The sequence below is a fragment of the Bison bison genome, unplaced genomic scaffold (genome assembly GCF_000754665.1).
Source record: "Bison bison bison isolate TAMUID 2011002044 unplaced genomic scaffold, Bison_UMD1.0 scf7180017864289, whole genome shotgun sequence".
NCBI classification, from domain to species: domain Eukaryota; kingdom Metazoa; phylum Chordata; class Mammalia; order Artiodactyla; family Bovidae; genus Bison; species Bison bison.
Genome location: NW_011494861.1, coordinates 12,230,737 through 12,247,445, shown reverse-complemented (window position 1 = coordinate 12,247,445; position 16,709 = coordinate 12,230,737). Strand labels below are relative to the sequence as shown.

Here is a 16,709-nt window from a genome sequence, read left to right as displayed (position 1 = left end):
CCGCGTCTTCAACCCCTACACTGAGTTCAAGGAGTTCTCCAGGAAGCAGATCAAGGACATGGAGAAGATGTTCAAGGAGTGAGTGCCCGCTCGACCCTGTTCCCCACCCACCCCGCGAGCCGGCCTCGGCTCCTGAGACCCCGCGCGGTCCCGGGACCCATGCGGCCAGCCGATCTCCCCGATCCCCGACACATCAGGGGCGAGGACCCCAGATCCCTTCCAGATAGTCACGAGGCTTCGGGACCTCCTCCCCACCACGCTTATGGGTCTGGGGACCCGCGGTCCCTGGCACGCGACCCCTTCTCACGGTGACGCTGCCCCCGGTACCCTACCCGCCCGCATACGGAGTGGGGGACCCCGCGGCTCTTTCTAGAGAAGCGCGAGCCCCCACTGCTACCATTCGCGTGGGTCTGGAGAGCTCGGATCTCTGGCCTAGGACCCCTGTCTTGTTAGCGATGCTTCTCCACACCCGCGCACCACGAGACTGGGGGCCCCGAGGCCTCTGCCTCCTCCTCCTCCTCAGCTACTTGAATTCCCAACCAACCCCCACCCCAAACGCGGGTCAGAAACACCCACCCCACCCTCTAGCGCCTCAACAAAGGTGACCGTTCCTTTCACTGGCTGGGGTTTTTTCATTTCTTCCGCTTATCTTACATCTCCCTCAACGTGGGTTCTGGGCCGAGACCCCTCCCCCACTTTCCCTGCACTTATTCAGCATCTACCCCCAAACTGTGTCAGAGACCCTTCAGTCCCTCTTAGCTCTACCCCCATCCACTCCTTTAGCCAGGACCCCTACCCTTGACCCTCAGGTGATCTCCCTAGGGAGGGACCCCTTCCTCCCTGCCCTCTACTCCGCAGGTCTGTACAAACCCCACCACCAATAGTCCCGTCAGGACTGTCCCTCTCCTCCCTCTCCAGACAGCAGCTCCCTCCTCTTGCCCTCACCACCCACTACGCCCTGAAGCTTTGCAGTCACTGGCTTTCTGTCAGAAGGCCCCATCTCTCCTTTCCCCTCTTCCTTCACTGCGTGCCCCCTGCCCTCCCCGCAGAGGGTCACCTCCTATCTGACTTGGCTGGTGGCTCTCACCTCAGCCCTTCCTCCATCCCTTTTTCCACACCCCATGGCCTCAGCAGATTGGACAGGTACTTTCAGACCTATGGACTTACCCTTCCCCCAACAAAAAAACTTTAAATCTCTTAAGTGACTGGAGAGAAAAACTTCCTGATGCCCTTCGGGTCCACCCCTGGGTTCACCCTCTTGGGACTGAGATAATCAGATGCTCTGCCCCCCAGCAGTGAGGGGGCTAGAGGGGGTGGGGGCCGTGAAGGTGCTCAACCCCCCTCCCTTTGATACTCTTCCCCACCCACCTCCTGTTGCCCATGGCCCCTGCCCCTGGCAGGCAAAACAGCCTTGGGGGGTGTGATCTGGAATAGGTCTGGAAATGGATCCAAAAAGGTAGACCCGTCCTGAGGTCAAGTCTCAGGTGAGGAAGTCAGGAGGTCTGGCAGCCACCTTGGCTGGGGCAGTGTGACCCAGCGGCAAGCAGGAAGCCCAGGGTGTTTTGCAACCCCCCAGCTTGAGAAAGGCTCTTTCCCACTTCTTACTGCTTACTGCGGCTGCTGCTTCTGCATTTGACCCTTATTGTAGGGAAGAGGTTTTTTGGTTCTCAGATCTGAATGGCTGGGAACCCCATAATTTTTTCCGAGGGTCAGCCTGGGGCAGAACTGAGTCCTTAACCCCACCCCAGGCCTCTGCACGGTCCCTGAGGAGCCTGCTCCTTTGCCTCCAGGGTCTTGGTTTAGGAGTTCTTCTCAAGTTTTTTTCCTGATCAAAACTGGCCTTATCAGAAGCGCAGGAGTTCCAGGATTCCAAACCCAATAGAGGGCAACTTCCTTGTAGACTCTGCTGAACCCCTCCCACCCCCCACAGGGAAGTATAGGAGAGATTATTCAGCTGCTTGATCCCTATATTCACAGTGCCCAAGGACTAAGGAGCTCCTCCATTCCTCCCAGCACCCCATGACACAGAACTGTCATCACCACTGTGGCGCAGTTGGGCAGTCTGGGCACAGAGAAGTGAAGTAACTTGCCAAGAACACACAGCTAGAGAATGATGGAGTCAGGCTCTAAACCCAGGTCTATGACTCCAGAATTCATGTTCTTCCCTCCTGGGTTTCCCATCACAGATGTCTGCCTCCACAAGGGGACGATCACCCAGCACCCCCTTCCATATTCATGGCTGATTTTCCCCCACATGGACCCACCACCTCCTACTCTTGGGCTTCCATGACATCCCTTCTACCCCCACGAAAAATAAAAAGAAGGAACAGTTTGGAGAACCCAGACATGCCAAATAAGCAGGGACTTGGGATTGCTTCCCTGGTGGCTCAGACAGTAAAGAATCTGCCTGCAATGCAGGAAACTTGGGTTTGATCCCTGGGTCGGGAAGATCCCCTGGAGAAGGGCCCAGCAACTCCTTCCAATATTCTTGCCTGGAGAATCCCATAAACAGAGGAGCCTGGTGGGCTACAGTCAGTAGGGTCACAAAGAGTCGGACATGACCGAGTGACTAACACCTTCACTAAATGGGAAGCTGCAGCTTGTTTAGAAGGAGCACGTGGCTTGGGGAGTGATCGTGAACCTGCATTTGCAGAGCAAGCTCACTGTTTTATGGAGGCTGTTTTTGGTATGAGTTTGACGAGGGATACTTTGGTGAAAATTGAGCGGAGACGAACCCCTGGAGCCCCATCTTGGCACCACTGCTGCTTGATGGGGTGCTGCTTGGCAGGGATGGGGTAGGAGGGCAGGAAGGGGCCAGGGAGCTGGACTTCTAGGGAAGGAAGTACCGCCCGCCGGGGGGCCCTGGCGAGGAGGGAAGGCGGCAGATTTTGTATTCAAGGAAACAAGGCTTCACTGTGCCAGCGGAGCCCAGCCCAGCCGAGTCCCAGCTGTGAACAGCCAACAGACAGGCTCTCATGGAAGACAAAACCCCCGTTCTGCTTCTGCCATCCAAGAGGGGCTGCAGCCTCCTGGGTCCAAGCAGGGCTGGAGGATCACAGCCAGGGCTTTGCCGAGAGACTTCCACCCTGATCTGCAGCCCCCATGGCAGAGAGGAGGGGAGCCCAGGCCTCCTGGGAAACCGTCCCCCAGATCAGAGTGCAAGAGACGGGAGAGGGCAGAAGGAATTGGGAGCTGGACTTGCCTTGGAGGTCAGGAGATAGGAAGCAGGGCTTTGCTATGGAATTACCTAGTATGCCCGCCCTTCCCCTGGCCTCAGTCTTCCCATCTGTAAAAGGAGCACAATGACAGATGATTCTCAAAGATGATTCAGCAGTGACCTCCTTATGTCTGAGCAATCCTGAGCTGTCTGGATGACAGAACTGCCTTCTGGGGTCCTCCAGTTCATCCATTCAGTGGTCATCAGCAGATTCTTCCTCAGCGTGGAGATGGAGGGAGAGGAAAGGGGGCAGAGGGAAGATGGCCACGCTCTCTACTATCACTGACCTTACACTCCTGGTAGTTTCCATCTGGGAGAGACCTTGGGGGGTTGTCATCAACCCTTCTCCCCATTTTACAGAAGAGAAAACTGAGGCCCAGGAAGGTGTAGTGACTTTCATGGGGAGATTTTCAACGACTGAACCAGAGCATCCTTATCTGTACATTTGGGGACAGTGGTCCCTGCTTCTGGGCGGGGGCTGCAGGCAGGTGATGCACACGCGCTCTGGCACAGTGCCAGGCACCTGGAGGCACCTGACTCTCAGTCCGTCCTCCACTTGCTCCCTCAGGTTCCTCCCATCACCTCTAACTCCACCCTCTCCCCTCCTCTGTCTGCTCATTCATTTAGGGTCCTGCCTGGGTTGGGAAGAAGGCCTCCCTGGAGAAGGAAAGGGCAACCCACTCCAATATTCTTGCCTGGAGAATTCCATGGACAGAGGAGGGCTACAGTCCATAGGGTCTAGGGTAGCAAAGAGTCAGACTGAGTGACTAATGCTGGAGACCTCCAAGCAAGGGGCAGAGGTGTGGCCCCAGAGGGCCTCAAGGCAGCCACTTCTGGGCTGGCAACAGCCTGGGGCTGTTGCCTGGGGCTCTGTGGGGTTTTGTAAGCTGAGACCTGCCAGAGAGGGAGGCAGCCATGTAATTCTGAACCTGCTGTGGAATCCGAGGAAGATGCCCTAGTTCCCTGCCTGGCCCAGCCCCGTCCCCAGCCATTTCGTCTCATGACCCCTTGCGTCAGAACAGCCAGTGCCCCTCTCTTCTTCCCACCCTTCCCTCCCCTCCACCTGCTCCACCTCCCTGGTATCTCCTCAGGCTTTTGCAGCTCACAGCACCGCCCCCCTGCCCCCCAGCACAGCCCCTTGTCCTTTCTGGGAGACTGTCTGGTGCAGTGGTTAATGGCTGGGCCTTTGGAGTGTGCTACCCTGCCTCAGAGGATAAAGCATCTGCCTGCAATGCAGGCGACCCGGGTTCGATCCCTGAGTCAGGAAAATCCCCTGGAGAAGGAAATGGCAACCCACTCCAGTACTCTTGCCTGGAAAATCCCATGGACAGAGGAGCCTGGTAGGCTACAGTCCTACCAGGGGATAGGGGTCGCAAGAGTCAGACATGACTGAGCGATTTCACCTACTTACTTACTTACTTACTTACTTATCCTGGGTTGGAATCCCAGCTGTGAGCCCTGGGGCAAGACACAGTAAACCCTTCTGAGCCTCACTTCCTCACTTCCTAGAACAGGGAGAACAATAGCCTTCACCTCCCAGAGTTGTTATGAAGTGTTTAATCCAGGGCTTGGCATAGAATAAGTCCTCACCAAGTTCCTGTCACTACCGTCCCAGCCCTGGCGAGGTGGCTGAGGCAGAGATGGCTCCAAAAAGCCACTGGTTGCCTCCACTTACCCCCCACGGAGCTGCCCGGCCTGCCAGGCTGGCAACAGCCCTCTTGCTTTGGGCCCGAGTGACCGGCCTCAGCATGAGAACCTTCTTTCCCTCCTGCAGAACAGAAGCTTTGATTGACAGCTACATATGGCTTTGGGAAATAACAAAAATGGGGAATCGAATTCATTATCACTTAATTACTTGGAAGGCAGGTGGCAGAAAAAAGGGAAGAGCACCCAGCAGCCCGGGGATGACACAAAACTAGGGCTCTAGTTGGCTCCCGTGTGCCATTGCCCAGCGGGTGGGTACTCCGTTTCTCAGAGTCTATTTCCGTTGGGGCTAAAGAACCTGCCTGGGAAAGTCCTGAGGATTAAGTTGAGAAAGTCCTGGGGAACTCCCTGGTGGTCCAGTGGTTAGGACTCTGCACTTTCACTGCCAAGGGCCTGGGTTCAGTCCCTGGCCCAGGAACCAAGATCCTGGAAGCTGCATAGTGTAGTCAAAAAAAAAACTCCTGTGCCTTTGTAAAGAGTCCACCATCGTGTCTGGCTGGTGGGCTACTAAAAACATAGGTGACATATTTTTAAAATGTAGTGTTCACTCCTTTGATCATACTTTGTTAAGTTTCTGTATGCAAGTTCCAGAGAATTAAGGGAAAAATAAAATTTCTGCCCTCAAGAAGCTTACAGTCTCATGAAGAGCAATGGCATAGAGGGGTCTTTGGGAGTGAGAGAGGCTGGACCCCCAGGGCTGGAAAGGTCAGGTTCCGTTTCTTTATTTCTACGAGGAGTACTTAAAGTTCTCTTGAAGGATGCCATGATGTCAGCCCTTCATAGCCAGCCCCCTGCCTCCATGCCCTCTCCTTGTTAAATGGAGCCACCAGGCCCATGAGGCCCGGTGTATTATTTCAGGAACTGAATTGAATCCTCAGACCAGCCCAGTGAGGTGGGTGCTGTCATTCTTCCCATTTGCCAGATGAGAAAAGCAAGGCCCAAGCTTATAATAAGTGGCCAGGGCAGGATTAGAACCAGGTCTGCCTACAGGGAGCTCCCAAGGCCAAATGAGGGCTGTGTTTGTGGCTGGGGGACGGGGCGGGGGGCGGGGGGGTGGTGGTGCAACCCTCTGGGGGTTCAGAGGTTGGGTCCTGCACCTACAGCGGCCGGGAGCCTGGCTTTCTGGGGAGGGAGGATTTTCTGGCCTCGGGCCTGTCCTCTGCTCTTCTACTTCCCTTGTGATTCTGAGTCACCTCTCCTCTCCCAACCCCCGGGGACTTTCGGTTCCCTTTTGGTTTGCGCCTTCCTGCCTTCTGTCTGTGCCTCTGGGTTCAGGGCCTAGCTTCAGCTCTAGGAGACCAGACCTTGCAAAGCCAACCCCACGCCCTCCAGCAGCTGAGGTCCCTCTGTCTGCCCAGCAGTCTTCTCCTTGGCTGATTTCCGCTTTTTTAGGACTCTAGAGAAGGATTCTAGGCCAGAAAGGTGCAGCCAGACAGAGCCAGGCCTGGGGACTCCTGAGCTGTGTGGAGAGAGAGGACCTCTGGGGCTGCTCCATTCCAGGAACTTTACCTCTTGTTTAATTCTTTCTCAACATCCTGTAAGATGGTCATCACCCATTTCACAGATAAGAAGACTGAGTCTCAGGTTTCTATGACTGAGGAGCAGACAGGATTTAAATTTGATCCTTCTGACTCCAAGTCTTTTGCTCCCATGGGACCCTATTGGGAGCATCTCCTCATCAGCTTGTTAGAAATCCAGATGCTCAGGCTCCACCCCAGGCCTACTGGATCAGAGTCTGCATTTTAGTAAGACTCACCAGGTATGCACTTTAAGGTTTAAGAAGCACTGGGCCACCCCATAGCCGTCTCCCTGCCCCGTTCCTGAGTCTAGGGAGTGAGACAATAACAAGAGGGAAGATTAAGTTAAGTAATAAACACTGGATTATATTAGACATTCGGTATATGTCCTTTGCAATCACTGTTATAATAATAATTATTATTAAGAGCAGGCTGTGGGGAGACCCACTGCTATTGCTACCAGTGGAGGGAGCTGCCCTCCCAGGGTGGGGCTCAGTGAGAGATGCTTAAACCCGAGTTTAGGGTGTCCTGAGCCCTGACAGCCCCCAGCAGGTTGCCATCAGCCAAGGAGGGGCACCCACTTGATCCGTGGACTCCCTGGGAAGCCATAGGGGAAGCATCAGCCCCACCCTGGCCACACATTCACCCATACACGCTCACACACCCTCTCCTTCGCTGACACAGGGCAACAGATCGAGTGTCAGACTCTAAAGATAGGGCTGGAGGAAGTGGTGAGTGACTGGGCTTTCCCCACCCGAGTCAGGCAGTCTGGAGGTGGGGGAGTGTAGGAACCGATGGGCACTACCGAACTGTCATCACCGAGCCTGTGGGTGTCTACCTGTACCAGGAGGCGTGCCGGGCCAACCCAACTGTGACAAGTAGCAAGGCCAGAATTTCCCTGGTGTCTAGAACTTTCCTACTTTCCCATTTCAGGACAAAGAGTACAGGCCTTGGAGCCACTGAGGCCTCCCCAGACAGGATGGGGGAAGACCAGGTCTGTGAATACTGGGGCCAAAGTCAGGTGGGCCTGGGGGCTCAGTGGTCCATAAACACCACTCTCTCCAGCTGTCTGTCCTCCTGGCAACCCCCATGGGCAGAGAGACCACCAGCAAAGGCCTGGGATGGGATGGGAACCAGAACGGAGAGAATTGGGGTCCCCTATGCTCCCAAACCATTGCCCCTCTCCCCCTTTGCAGTGACTCTGATGGCTCCTCACTCTGCCATCAGACTGTACAGCACAGCTGGCCAATGGGGAGGGTCATATTAGAAAGAGCAACTTTCTAATAGAGAGTTACAAAGCCAAAATGGGCTGTTTTAGTGAAGCAGTGAGCTTCCCGTCCTCAGAGGTATTCAAGCAGGAAAGCTGCATTAGGGGATCTGACCCTCACGAGTGCTCAATGAGGTGGCCTCCAGTATCCCTCCCAACCTGAGTTTCTTTGTTACAGGGTCTGTAGGCATCAGAACACAGCATAGTAGTTAAAAGCACATGTTTTTCCTCAGGCCAGGGTTCTGATAGTTAGGTATGTCCTTGTTAGCTATGATCTTGGCCAAGTCACTTCCTCCCTGAGCCTCAGTCTGCTCGTCTGTAGTATGGAGATGTTTATGCCTGCTTCACCAAGTTCTTTGAAGGAAATGGCAACCCACTCCAGTGGAGAATCCCAGGGACGGCGGAGCCTGGTGGGCTGCTGTCTATGGGGTCGCACAGAGTCAGATATGACTGAAGTGACTTAGCAGCAGCAGCACCAAGTTCTTGAGAGGATCTGACACAAAGCACTTGGGGTAGTGCCTGCCACATAGCATGTGCTCAGCCAAGAGGAGCCACTAATGATAATATTGTTATGAAATAGGGGCAGGCCCTGCACACTATCAGAGCCGGCTGCTGCTCAGCCCCAGAACTCCGGGTTATCAGAACCAGGAGAGGAGGAGCAATCGCCAAGGGGGCCCTGCAGCCCAAAGGGGCAAAGTCTGCCCGGGTGGTGGCCGCTGCTCCACTTTCAAGGACAGATGGGAGGGGATTTTGTCACCAGCATCCGGGGCGGCAGCAGCTGAGCCCTCCCTGTTGAGAACTGTTCAGGGGGAGGGGAGTAGGAATGTGGGCACAGTGCCAGATGCAGCAGCCTCGTCCAGTGCTGGAGAAAAGTGCTGAGCTCCCAGCCCAGGAGCTTTGTTGTCAGTCCCGCCGGATGGAATTGGTCCTCCCAGGCAGGTCCCAAGCCTCTGCTCTCGGCCCAGCCTCCCCCAGCCCTGCAGGCTTGAGAATTCAGGACCTCTTACGGGACCACAAAGAAGAGGGAAGCAGGCTGGTAGGAAGGGAGCAAAGTTTACAGCTTTTGGAATCTTGCTGATCTCTAGCTGTGTGACTCTGGGCTGCTTGCTACCCACTCTGGGCCCCAATTTCCCTACATGACATGAAGCGAGTAGACCAGGCATCCAGACGGATCTTGTGTACAGTCTTTGCCTGGATCCTCTGAGCTACCTGTAGCCTCAGCTCCAGCTCAGGGCAAGGGCTGTTGGAAGAGAGGGTCTCCCCAGCCAGGGATATGCCTGTTTCCCAGCATCCTACTAACACCATTCTCTCCTGGGTTGCCAGGCATCCTCCTGCTGGTGGCACAGTGACCATCTGCCCCTTTCTCACTTCCCTCTCTGTCAGAGGAGGAACCAGAGGGTGACCCAGGACTGGGGCTTCTCTCTCTCTCTGCCCAGTGAGAGAGCAAAAGATTATATCTCTCCACCTCCCCAAGTGGCAGGGTCTCTGAATCCAGCCTAATGGGGGTTGGGGATGGAAGTAGTTGGACCTTCAGAGGAGGTGCTCATGGGATCCCTCATTCATCTTGTCCACCCCCTACCTCCAGGCCAGTCTACAGCAAGCATTTCCTCCCAGCCATACACAATCAGGACTGGGGAAGAAATTGTATTTTTTACCACTATTATTATTATCACTATTTTTATATTATATGTACAAAGTACTTAACTAGTATCTGGCACATTAAAAGTTCTCAATAGAGCTATTATAATCAAGTTAGCAGGTTTTAGGCACATATTACGTATTAGGTGTTTTATATCCTTGTGTGCATACGTGTGTGGGCTTTGTTTTGTTCAGTTGCTCAGTCGTGTTCATCTCTTCGTGGCCCCATGGACGGCAGCACGCCAGGCTTCCCTGCCCTTTACCATCTCCCAGAGCTTGCTCAAATTCATGTCCATTGAGTCGGTGATGCCATCCAGCCATCTCCTCTGTCGTCCCCTTCTCCTCCTACCTTCAATCTTTCCCAGCGTCAGGGTCTTTTCTAATGAATCGGCTCTTCACATCAGGTGGCCATAGTATTGGAGCTTCAGCTTCAGTATGGGCTTAGTCATGTCCAACTCTTTGTGACACCATGGACAGTCACCCGGCAGGCGCCTCTGTCCATGGGATTTTCCAGATAAGAATACTGGAGTGGGTTGCCATTTCCTGTTCCAGGGGATTTTCCCAACCCAGGGATTGAACCCACGTCTCTTGCATTGGCAGGCAAGTTCCTTACTAACTGCAACACCTGGAAAGCCCGTTTTATATATCCATAATCTCCTTTACTCTCAAACCCTAATGATAGATGTTAACAATAATAATAATTCAGCAGTGGTACTGTAATTAGTGTGTATTAATTAAGTACTTATTGTGGGCCAGCCTCTGTGCTCAGAATCTTTGTGGACCCTCTCTTAACCCTTGCCTTGAGCCTGAGATGGGTCTGATCTCCATGGTGTGAATGGGGAAATTGAGGCGCCTGGGGTCATGTGACTTGAACAGGGTCACCTAGCCCACAGATGGCAGAGCTGGGGCTTGGACTCGGGTCAGTCTCAGCAGACGTGCTGTGAGCACAAACCTCCAGGGTTTACCCAGGAAGAATCTAGCTGATCCAGTGACCCAGAGCCCAGGGCACATGGTGGAGGTCCACTCCCCCGAGGGGGGAGGGGGTCCAGTGTTACCACCTCTGGGGCCCCACTTCCCACTCCAGCACCTGCTTCTCCCTGCTCTCTGTCACCTCCCCTTGGTGGCTGATCCTCCGGCACTGCGGCCAGCACTGTCCCCCTGGGGGCGGGAGCCCAGACCTGGTAATTGATTGATGCTTGATTGACGCAGACAGCGGTTCAGGCCGCGGTTTGAGCTGCAGCCCAGACAGGCCTGGGAGCTGCCAGAGACCGAGATCCAGAGCCCTCGTTTCTGTCCAAGTGTGGACACTTTATCTGCACTTCCTCTGAAACTGAGCCACCCCTGGCTGCAGGAGAAACCCTTGAGCAATAAATAGAGCTGAGACTCAGGAGAGGCTAGTGGGGCGGTGGAGAGAGTCAAGTGTGGGAAACGCAGGGATGGGGGGCTGGACCCCTGGCCAGTGCCCAGACGTTTATAGTCCCTGTTCTCTAATCAGTCACGTGGGGCCATAACTGACCCCCCAGGATTGCTGAGCATAGAGGTGTGGAGAGAAACTGCCTGGCACATAGTAGGAGCTTCATAAAAGTAACTAAGTCTCATGATAGTGCTGGTAGCTGCCGTTTCTGGAGCCAGAGCTGTGCTAAGTGCTTGTCACGTATGAACCCCTTCAGTCCCCACAGTGACCCTACGAAAGGGTCACCATCATACCAGGGGTTCTTGGCCTCGGTGGGAGGTTCACTGGCACAGTCTCCTAGAACCCAGGCCGTCTGCTCCAGCCCTGACATGTCATCGCCGAACGTCACCGGAGCCCAAGTTCAGAAAGAGGCTGGGCCTTTGTTTTCCTCAGGGACACTGAGGAGGGGCATCCGTATGACTGACCCTGGAAAGACTGACTCCTCTGTCGTTGGGCTGCTCTCCTCCTGGGTTGCTCCAGGGCCGCTCCAGTACCGGTCAGTAAGGCTCAAGGAGCAGCCACCCTGCCTGTTACCAACTGGCAAACAGACTCCAAAGATGGAAGATGAGGGGCTCCACTGTGCCCCCCACAGGGTCCCTCCAGCTCTAAGTGGAGTCTGGACCACAGGATCGTTGGTCTTCCTGACCTTCTCAAGTCCCACAATCCTCCACTGCATCCTCTCTGTTATCTGCTTCCACCTTGGCTGTGGCCACTGCCCGAACTCCAGCCTCCTTTCTCCATGGTGGGGGAAGAGGCCTCAGGACCCTGTGTTCCCTGCAGGGTTCCCAGAGACCTGTCTTCCCTGTGCTGCGTCACTTCCAACCACTGACTCACTTGCTCGTGAACTATTTATACCCCTCGCACAAATGCTCCACTCAGCGCTCCTCTGTTCTGCTGGCAGCCCCAGGACGTGTGGAGGGGGGCTGGGCCCAGCAAATGGGCAAGTCTGTGAGCCCTCCAGACGTGGGATAGAAGCCCAGCTCCTTCCTCTACTGCTGTGTGACCTTGGGCAGCTCACTTCACCTCTCTGAGCCTTCGTTTTAAATGAAGAGGATTAAGAAAAATGAAGTAGGTAAATTTCCCAGCACAAAGATAAGATTTCAAAAGCTGGTTGCTATCAGATTTCCATAGTTGTATGAAGTATACCTGGAGATAGGGGAAGGGAACTGGGGAGCCCTTGAAGAGGGGACAGAAACGAGATGAGTGTTTATGTAGGAAATCCAAGTCTGCAGAAAGTTTCTGGAACTCAGCCCCTCTGTGTCATATTAATGTCACCAGCACTGTCACCCAGCCATCTTGAGGCCTTGAGGAACTGCACAAGGGTCTTTAGGCTCAGGAGGCCCACTTGGCCAACACTGAGATGACCCTCCCCCACCCACCAGGAGGCAATCAGAGCAGTTGCTTGGTTGGCCTGATAAGAGGGCCTGGCTGGGCTGTGGGAACAGCGCCCACATCCGCCAGGCTGTGTGCTCCCAGCACCAGCAGCAACACCTCCCCCACCAGGGGATGGGCCAGAGGGCAGCTCTGACCCAAGCTCTTACCACAAGGAAGCCGGTCAAGCAAGCTATTTAGACTCTGCCCCTCACCCTGTCTGTCTCTCTGCCAGGCCATGAGTGGTAGAAAAAAGAGACCCGGAATGTGCAGGGCAGAGACACAGTCATCACCTAATCATTGTTCCAGGCCTTTCCAGCCACCACTGTACCCCTCTGCAGGCACCCTGTGCAAGTTGTTCCCTGAACACACCCCAGGCCACATTCCAGAAAACTCCCCTCCCTCCTGTGAGCTCTGGCCCCTACCCTTAGTGTGGTTCCTTCTGCCTCCCTCCTGGGTGGGGACAGGGAGAGGGGGAGATATGGAGCCAAGATGTCCCTCGAGGGCCTGTGGAGGTGCCTAAGGATGGTCAGTGAGTTCTTACATCAGGGCCCACCCTCCCAGTCCATACCCCATATAATATTGTGAATTCTTCCTACATGCTTGTCATGTCTCATTCAGTAGATATGGGCTGTGGTTTCAGCTTCCCTGTGTAGCAGGTTTGGCCAAAAGTTGGCACTGCTCAACATGTAAGAGGCTGCCAGGCCACGTGGTGAGCTCCCCATCATCAGAGGTAACGAAGCAGTCACTGGGCCAAAATCAGCCTTGGCCGAGTTCCTCACTAAGAGGTGACTTTTGAGCTCCTAGGCTCCTTGCACTCTGGCTTATCACTGCTCTGGCTGGTGAGGAACAAGTGTCAGGATGTCCTAAGGCCTCTCTTTGCACCCACAGGTACGATGCCGGCCGGGATGGATTCATTGACCTGATGGAGTTAAAGCTCATGATGGAGAAACTTGGAGCCCCCCAGACCCACCTGGGCCTGAAAAATATGATCAAGGAGGTGGATGAGGATTTTGACAGCAAGCTCAGCTTCCGGGAGGTGAGCTTCCTCCTCCCCATGGGGGGCAACACTGCTGGGGGCTTGGTGGTGGGGAGAGACTCACCCCCGCTTTGTCACTGAGCTACTTGTCCTTGAACAGCCACTGTTGAATGGCTGATTGTTGGCTGAATGAGGTTTCAGCAGATCGTAGAGCAGGTCCCCAGGGAGATTCTGAGATGCCTAAGTGAGAAGAAGGTCCATCCATCCCTTCATGTAGTGAGCACTTATTTTATTGATTGATTGATTTTTATTTATGTCTGTGTTGGGTTTTCACTGCTGCACGAGCTTTTCTTTACTTGCAGAGAGCTACTCTCTGGTTGCAGTGCTCAGGCTTTTTGTTGCAGTGGCTTCTCCTGTTGCAGAGCATGGGCTCCAGGTGCACGAGCCTCGGTGGTTGTAGCACACAGACTCAGTGGTTGCGGCTCATGGGCTCTAGAGCGCATACTCAGGAGTTGTGGCCCACAGGCTTAGTTTGCCCCACCGCCTGGACCAGGGATCGAATCCATGTCCCCCGCTTTGGCAGGCAGACTCCCCATCCACTGTACTATCAGGGAAGTCCCGTATCCCTGACCCCGTGTGGGCTCTGGGAGTACAGAGAAAGACCCTGTGCTCCAGGGGTCCTGGCATGCAGAGGGGGAGATGCACAGAGAGTGAAACGATAGGATGCTGTGACTGAGAAGAGGGGGCAGATGGAGGAGGGACTCGCCCTGCAGGTCCAAGAGGAGCAGGCGCTGGGCCAGGTGACTTCACACTCCAGCTCTCACTCAGCCTCACTCTGAGATGGGAGCCATGAGCGAACCTGCTTGCTGGAGGAGGAAACCGAGGCTCCAAGCCAGATAGCAATGGCACTGGCCTCCTGGGCAGCACAGGGTTAAATGCCAGCTGTGGCCTCTGGAGGGTCAGGTCTCAGGTGGGCCCTGGAGAGCTAGCAGGAAGCATAGAGGAGGCAAGCAAGAGAAAGGTGGCCCAGGCGCCTGGGGGAGCCGAGGCCCAGGGAGGACGGTGCAGGCAGCACACGATGATGGTATGGACTCAGGACCTGGGTTCAAGTCCTCCTCCATGACTTTCCAGTGCTGAGCCTCACTCTTTCCGTAAAATGGGCATAATCATGTACCTTCAGGGCTCAGTAAGTGGGATTTAAGGTGGACTGGTTTGGAGAACGGTGGAGACAAAGGTAAGAGATAAGTTGAGGCTTTTGCTGGGAGCTGAGCGTGGGCAGAGCAGCCTGCAGGAGCCCCAGTCCCGGGGTGGATAGGAGATAGGTCACCTATCCTCCCATTTTACAGATGGGCAACTGAGGCCCAGAGAGGAGGGGCCCAGCAGCCTGTTCAGGAACACAGAGCATGGAGAGTGGAGAGCCCAGGCCTCTGGCTCCCAGGCCCGCGAGCACCTCTCTTCCCAGGGAGGCCTGTAGCAGGCCCGGGGGTGGGCAGGCTCTGGCCCCTCCCACTCTCTCCCTGATGATGTCAGTGTTCTGTTCTCCCTGCCACAGTTCCTCCTGATTTTCCGCAAGGCAGCAGCCGGGGAGCTGCAGGAGGACAGCGGGCTGCACGTGCTGGCCCGCCTCTCTGAGATCGACGTGTCCACCGAGGGTGTCAAGGGGGCCAAGAGCTTCTTTGAGGCCAAGGTAAGGAATGGGGGGCTATGGGGTGCCCTGACCCCACTTGAGGATGGGGGTGGCTGGGATCCACCAGGACCCTCAGTTAGCAGAAGGATCAGCATGTCCCCTTCCTATCCCTGCTGAGGCCGCAGGCAAGAGATGGGGAACTGATGCCTATCAGGGCCCACGTTGTTCCTGGCTTCTGTCCCCTCCCATCCAGCTTGTGATCCTTTCCAGCTTCCCCCTTCTCTCCCCCAGGGATGGGTGAGGGGTGTGTATTCTTGAAGAGGGAACAAGGACCACTTTGAGATGCCCCTGCCCTGGCACACAGAGCCACCACCCACAAAGGACTGGGCTTTAAAAGGTGGGACCAAGAAACAGCAGAGCAGGCCCAGAAACACAGCACTGGTTCCCAGGGCCTCTCAGAGACACTAGCCCTGCCAGCCCCAGCCTGGAGGGAGTGTGATGGCCCCCAGAGGCCAACTCCAGGCGTGGCACAGGTTCAGGAGGAGGGGACAAGTACGGTTCCTGGATCCTGTCTTGCCAGGGCCCTGGGGCTCCTGCCTGTTCTTGCTTCTCCCCATCTTCATGTTAGCTAAGAACATTCTTTCTAAAGGCCTCTTCCCACCTCCTTCCAGGCTTCTAGAATTGATGGGATGTTTCTGGGTTCAGTTGGACTTCCCAGGACAGGAACAGGATAAGAATAGATACATCAGAAGCTCTCAGTTACAGGACCCACAGTCTGCAACAGCCACTGAATGTGTCTTATTTCTTTTAATCCTCTCCATGTACCTATGAGGTCAGAGTTATTAATCACCAGGCTCTAAATATGGGCTTCCCTGGTAGCTCAGTTGGTAAAGAGTCTGCCTGCAGTGCAGGAGACCCAGGTTCAACCCCTGGATGGGGAAGATTTTGGAGGAGAAAATGGCAACCCACTCCAGTATTCTTGCCTGAGAAGTGCCATGGACAGAGAAGCCTGGCAGGCTATAGCCTATGGAGTCACAAGTCAGACACAACTTGGCGACTAAATCACTACCAGGCTCTAAATGGAAGAACTGAGGCTCAGAGAGGTGACTGAGGTGCCGAGCTGAGGGTCTGGATGGTGGGAGGCAGAGCATTGGTTGGGGTGGGATGGAGGGCACAGCAGAACTAGAAGAGACCCCAGAGAGACCACCTCCGGTCCTGACCACCCGACTCCCACCCGACCCCATCCCAGGTCCAGGCCATGAACGTGTCCAGCCGCTTCGAGGAGGAGATCAAGGCAGAGCAGGAGGAGAGGAAGAAGCAGGCGGAGGAGATGAAGCAGCGGAAAGCGGCCTTCAAGGAGCTGCAGTCCACCTTCAAGTAGCAAGGCTGCACCCCACCATGTGGCCCCGGCCCTGGCGCCCGGTCCGGCCCGCGAGGGTGGCAAGGGTGGGCAGACCGGAGGCCCAGCTTGATCCTCGGCTCTGCCCGAAGGGACCATGCTAAAAAGCTACAGATGTCTGTGAACAAGCCGGTGGACGGGGTCTCCCAGAGCGGCCCAGCCTCTCCCCGCTCCCTCTACTGTTCCTGAGGCCGCGACACCAGCTGCCCGGCCAGTCCTGCTCCTTCGCCTCCTGGCTGCCCCGCTGCCTGCCCCAGCCGCGCCTGCTCCCGGCTCTAGGGCGCACCCTGCTGGGAGGCTGCCCTCCACACACACTCGTCTCCTTCCTGCGCCTCCCCCGTCCTCCTCATCCCCACCCCAGAGGCCAGCTGCCCTTCACCTACAGGCTGCACCACCCCCACGGCCCTGGGGCCCCTCCCTAGACTGGGCGAACGACAGATGGCAAGAATCGCAGCCCCATAGAGCTGATCGGTGGCACCCAGCTCCCCACGCCCAGCACCTGTTCCTGCAGCCCTGCCTCCTCTCTCTGCTGGAATC

General features: G+C 55.5%; 1 protein-coding gene across 1 annotated transcript in view; it reads left to right on the top strand.

The window, feature by feature from the left end:
- Positions 1-16,709, top strand: part of EFHD2 (EF-hand domain family, member D2) — a 17,231-nt gene extending 522 nt beyond the window's left edge. Inside the window, exons 2-5 of the mRNA XM_010850241.1 lie at positions 6-78; positions 13,059-13,206; positions 14,699-14,833; positions 16,023-16,709. Coding sequence (XP_010848543.1) covers positions 6-78; positions 13,059-13,206; positions 14,699-14,833; positions 16,023-16,154 — 488 coding nt within the window. The 3' untranslated portion in view covers positions 16,155-16,709. The remainder of the gene's footprint in view (positions 1-5; positions 79-13,058; positions 13,207-14,698; positions 14,834-16,022) is intronic.